Source organism: Macrotis lagotis, chromosome 1 (genome assembly GCF_037893015.1).
Source record: "Macrotis lagotis isolate mMagLag1 chromosome 1, bilby.v1.9.chrom.fasta, whole genome shotgun sequence".
NCBI lineage: Eukaryota > Metazoa > Chordata > Mammalia > Peramelemorphia > Peramelidae > Macrotis > Macrotis lagotis.
Window position 1 is genome coordinate 580,234,986 of NC_133658.1, and position 6,000 is coordinate 580,240,985.

A 6,000-nucleotide genomic window follows, 5' to 3' on the forward strand; every position below is an offset into this window, starting at 1 on the left:
CCTGGGCAAGTCACTTTACATGTTTGCTTCAGTTTCCTTAACTATAAAATAACAGCACCTGTCATATAGATACTAAATAAATGCCTCTTCCCTTCCCTTCTGTCTTGCTCCCCACCCTTAACTTTGGACCCTCTGAAGACTTTGCAAAAAAAATGTAAATGATGGTGTACTTTAGTGGACTTAGAATCAGAAGACTGGTTTTGCCACTTAACTTGTAGTTCCTTGGTCAAATCGTATTACCTCTCTGGATCTCAGTTTTCCTATCTGTAAAATGAAAGGGTTGGACCTAATAACCTCTAAGGTCCATTTCAGCTCTAACACTATGATCCTATGATTTAGTTGTGTTCAAACGTCTACCTCCTGAAGGTTGACTTTGCTTGGGGAGGAGTTTTCAGGACTACAGGTTTTGTCTGGGGAGGAGTGGAACAGTAAGGACACATATGAATCCAAAATGGGCATGGACAACATGCTGGTTCAAACCTACCTTGCACACATATTAACTGTGTGAGCCTGGGCAAGCCTTGGATTCAACACATGTAAAGGATAACAACATCCTTTATTGTAGGAGGATTATTGCAAAGCTGAAGAGTGCTATATAATTGTTGGCTATTGTTATCATCATTACTGCTTCCAATCAGAAAAGCAAACTTTTCTCCTTTAGTCAGTCACTCTTTCTCATTGCTCTACAGCCAGAAAACCTGCTCATTGATTTACGGATCCCAGTGCCTCGAGTGAAGCTCATTGATTTGGAGGATGCTGTCCAGATCTCAGGTCATTTCCATATCCACCACTTGCTAGGGAACCCAGAGTTTGCTGCTCCAGAGGTGATCCAGGGCATCCCTGTCTCCTTGGGCACAGACATCTGGAGCATTGGAGTCTTGACCTATGTCATGTTGAGTGGTGTTTCCCCGTTTCTGGATGAGAGCAAGGAGGAGACATGCATCAATGTATGTAGAGTGGATTTCAGTTTCCCCCATGAATATTTCTGTGGGGTCAGCAACACAGCAAGGGATTTCATCAATGTGATGTTACAAGAAGATTTCCGGCGGAGGCCCACAGCAGCCACCTGCCTGCAACACCCCTGGCTGCAGCCCCATAATGGCAGCTACTCCAAAATCCCCTTGGATACATCACGATTGGCCTGCTTCATAGAACGCCGGAAGCATCAAAATGATGTTCGACCAGTACCCAATGTCAAGAGCTTCATTGTCAGTCGGATGAACCAAGGGACATAAGCCTGCTCCCTGTCCTTGAGGCTTAACTGGAATGCACATTATGAGCAAAAGTAAGGCAGTGATGGCTTGTAAATAGTTCTATGTTTAAACCATTTACTTCCTGCTGTTTCCCAATTTGGGTACTGTACCTCATGCACCTTTTCCCCAGTTATTCAGTGTCTAAATAACAGTAAAACCTACCCTGAATCTAAGAGTTTTCTGATAGTTGGCTAATTACCCTCTCTATAAAGTTATTCTGCAAAGGCAAGGAATAAGTCAATTTGGGGGATTGTGGAAAATAGAAGGAGTGAGGGTAGGGAAAGTAGGGAAAGCCTGCATGGTTACTTTCAGGTGAACTTAGGTCAAAATGGAAAATAATGAGTTCCAAGTGGGTCTTAAGTGAAGTCAACTAAAGTTCATGTTAGTGAGCCAATACAGAACTGAGAAGCATTCTCTCTTTGTAGAAATCTTTAAAAATAATCACAGAGTTCTGTATAATAGAGGCAGCCCATCTATCAACTGTTCCAGTTTAGGTGTATTAGATATAATTTCTTAATACAAATATATGTGAACATACAGTAGAATATATCCCACTCAGTTTTCAGAGTTTTATGATATTAAGTGTACATATGGATGTAAAATAGATAGAGCTTTAAAATCAATCACCAGTACCTTTCTGTGCTAGAGTTAAAACAGTTATTTATAGGAGCAGTAAGTCGTTTTGACTTAAGCACAATTAGATGGATTTTTAAAAAGTATTTTATAAAACCTTGTACAGAAATCTTTTACCAAAACCAGAGGAATTGATGTTTCCCTCCCCCCCCCCCCCCACTATCTGTAAACTCATGACTTTGCTTCCAGCTGAAGGTTTATTTGATGACACTGAATTGTGTCTATCAGAGTTCTCCTGTTTCACTGACACTCCAAAGTCATCTGGCAGAAAATCTGCTAGAGAGCTAGGCCAGCAATGGAACAAATTACACAAATTCAAGGGCCTATTTTTATGCCTCCACCTGACCTTGAAATAGGTTCACGAATAGAATATGTTAATTTATTTGATAGGGCCATTAAAAACCTTTCTTCCATTCTTACCCACAAGAAAGCAGAATTCTAGTTTCTTCTGCAGAGATGCATCAGACTTTGGAAAGCTTCCCTTATATTCTTATTACTTCACAGTGATATTTGTCTACTAGGGGAAGGCCATATGTCTCTCTTCAAAGGCCTGGAAAAGCAAAATTCTTAGGGAAATGGGTGAGAATGCTCTCTCTGTGTGGAGTACCCTTTTGGTTCCTAGATTTCCAAATGTTACAGACTAATTTTTTTCTTGAGGAGACACTCTGAGGAACTAGAATCTGCCCTCTCCTGAACAAAAGCTCCTCACAGCATGATTTGAAAATCAGATTGGACAACACCCAGGGAGACATTTAATTTTGAAGCCATGAAGCAAAGCCAGGTAGATCATCCAAAGGGAACACTATTTTCCTTGGGGCTGTAATAGGTGTTAATCCTTATCCCCAGACATTTCTCTGGACTCCCAAACCAATCTGAAGGCTGATGCTGCTCTCTAGGCTAGAGTATGCTGTCTCAGAATAAGGCTATATTGCTAATTGCCCTTTCTTCCTTGGTAAAAGCAAAAAGGGCTAAAATCTGAGAATTTTTACTCTAATTTTATACAAGATCTTACCCCATTATTTTCAGGATGTCTTTTAAAATGTGCTGTCAAATAGTTGACATTTTTAAGCCTAAGTGAACCATCTATCCAAATAAGATTTCCCAATATTCCTTCTTTCTTTCAGTAGGAAAAACTCGAATCATGCAGTACAGGGAGGATAAGCAGCCATCCACCTGCATGTTTGGGTAGGGGGGAAAATAATGAAGATCAAAACTGAACTAAGATAATGTCCATAAACCTTTCATCTCACAGTGGAAATGTAGAATTAGTAATAGTTCACTGAATATTAAAAGGTAACTTTATCATCTATCCTTCCCTGTCTCCACACTGTCCCTAAACCTCCCCAAGTTTGTGTATTAATAAATTAGTAGTAAGTACAAGCAATAAGACTAGGTAGCACTTAGCATTTTCGGGATTAACCAAATATGTGTAAGCCGACTCTGACTGTATTTGTTTTCTAGTTTATGAATGGCCTTGGGTTACCAATTCAGATGCCTTGGAGACTACTGACATGCTTTATATATGCTCCATTCAAACAAACACACACAATTTGTAATTTTTAAAAAATCATCTAAATTTCTAAGACCTCCATAGTTGGAAAAACATCGATGTAAAATATGGGACGGACCCTAGCCTAGAATTTATTTTACAAAGGGGAGAGGAGAATGACCTCATTGTAGGACTGGAGAATCATTTAAGTTTTCAAAAGATACCCTGCCATTTGGCTTGTCCATTTTTCTTTCCTTTTACCTAGAAGAAATGGTCTGAAGAGCTCTCTTGGCCATCAGTAGAGTTATCAGAACCAGGCAAAAGACAGCTGAATACTGGTTTCTAAAAAAAGCAGAGCCTAGACTAGAGGGGATGCCAGTTGGGTGATGGACAAAGAATTGGAGTGTGGAGGCAATGGGGAGGAGAAGTGGTCATTTGCAATATATCAACTATAGTAGAGACTTCCATATTTCATCAGCTTTATGATGACCCAGGAGTGAAGTTGCTTAGATTGCTCCAGAATAAATGAGTAGAAATGTTTAAATGAAACCATGGTGTGGTGGGGGGAAAAAAACCCCAATAGATTTAGAGTCAAAGGAACTGGATTCAAATCCCCAGTTCTGCTACTCCCTGTAAAACATTAGACAAGAAACTTAACTTCTCCAGGGTCCATTTTCATCATCTCTAAAATGATCAGATTGTACTGGATGGCCTTCTTTAAATCTAAGGTTCTATGAAAAGGTATTTTTAATGGTCATGTTGGATGCTGTCGTTAATTAAAGCCAAAGTATAATTACTGATATCAGAATAAATGTGTATGTGCAGGTGTTTATGTGTGTATATAGACATGCCTGTCCTTAAATACACATATATTTATGTATGTATATTGTATGCATATATATCAGAAGCCCCAAGGAAAAGTGAGGAATTATTCATTTCATTAACCAGAGAAACCTTAACAGTGAATATCACTGTATACATAGTTTTCTGCCCTTCTAGATGGTATGGTCTAGCTGAGATCCAAAAATTCAAAACCAGGAAATCTCAAACCTATTAAGTTATTTTTTTAAAAATAAGTGAGTAAATATAAAATAGAGGTAGGTCACATAACTATGTTGTATCAAGCAGGGGTCACCTATGGTGAGAGAAAGAAAAAGCATTTGAGACCATTTCCTTGTCAGCTAGAACCAATTATTTTATATAATTACAACTTCAAATAGTATTAATTCCAAAATATGGGACTTCTTCACTGAATTCATCATTTGGACTAGACAAGACTTAGTTGTGCCTGCCCTGAACCAAAGATATTTACAGAATTTCTATGGAAGGAGAAATTTCACTTATGCTAAAATTATACTAGGCCTTGAAAACAAGTGTATAGGGCATGGCTAATAAAAGTATCCCCTTTATACAGGCTACTCAAGTTCTTTTTTTAAGCCAAGGTTGTCTAAATTTCCTTATGTTCAATGGGTAGGGCTTCTTTTGTTAAGATAGGTTTGGAAAGGGATAAGGGTTAGGAGGAAAGGGTAAGGTAAGGGACAACTCAATATAAGTTAATTTGGAATGACTTGTCCCATCAATCTAATGTTAAATTAGAGGGCTAAGTCTTCAATTAAAATATATGAGAAAAGTTGAGAATGAATTGTGAGAATGGGAGGGTGGGGAGAGGGTGTACTTTTGACTTCTCAAGGTCACAAAACAATGTAGAGGAAGGGAGGGAATACAAGAGGGGAAGGAGGGAAATTGACTTTGGTGCTTTATGGTCCACTTTAAAACAGTTGTGCCTTTCAGAGGGAGCTTGGGAAATGCTAAAACTGTCATTTTTAGCTTTCCTGAACTCTTGGTACATGGGCCTTGCTTTTCTTATTTTTCTCAACAGAAGGAGGAAAGGAAATCTGAGCCCAGGGCAGAGCCAGGAATTCCATGTTTTCTTATTTCAGTCTGGATCTTGACTTCTTCCTTCTCTCTAAAATGTCATGGAATCCTTCTGCCTTGAATGTAGCCCATGGGCAAAAAAAAAAAGGTGGGGGGGGAATAGCTTATTGAATTTCATAGGACTGTTGATGAACTATACCTAGTTAATCATATCTGAAACAGACTTTGGATAAAGTGCTATACACTGCCAATGCTGACTATTTTATTGCCCATTTCAAACAAACAAACCTCTCAAAATTCCAGTTTTTCCAATATTCAACTCTTCAAATATCATTTGCCAGCTTATGAGACTGGATTCTCCTGAAGGATTCATGGATGAAAAGATTTCATGCTTTTTTAACCTTATTATTACTTGGTCTTACATAAGAGCAAATCATTAATTAAAAGAATCCATTGCCTGAAAAGATAAGTAAGGGAACTGTCCTAGTGAATTAAATCTATCCTCAAAAACCATCACCCCTGTTTCATCTCATGAATTTTGCTGTCGAGATATGCTGGCTTGGCTTCCTCTCCCACCCTCTACTTTCCAAACCTCTGAGTGATTCAAAATACCATTAGTTACCAACTATTACAGAGGTTCACTTGTGTTTTGTTGGTACCTACCATCCCCAGTGAATAAAGGGCACAGGTGTAGAAGGTAGAGAGTAGATTTCACTGTGGTTGGGGTGTCAGTGGAGAGAAAGAAGTTGG

General features: G+C 38.8%; 1 protein-coding gene across 1 annotated transcript in view; it reads left to right on the forward strand.

The window, feature by feature from the left end:
• The window catches only part of KALRN (kalirin RhoGEF kinase), a 1,044,937-nt gene extending 1,042,930 nt beyond the window's left edge, over positions 1-2,007 (forward strand). Inside the window, exon 27 of the mRNA XM_074214693.1 lies at positions 690-2,007. Coding sequence (XP_074070794.1) covers positions 690-1,235 — 546 coding nt within the window. The 3' untranslated portion in view covers positions 1,236-2,007. The remainder of the gene's footprint in view (positions 1-689) is intronic.
• The last annotated feature ends 3,993 nt before the right edge of the window (positions 2,008-6,000 follow it).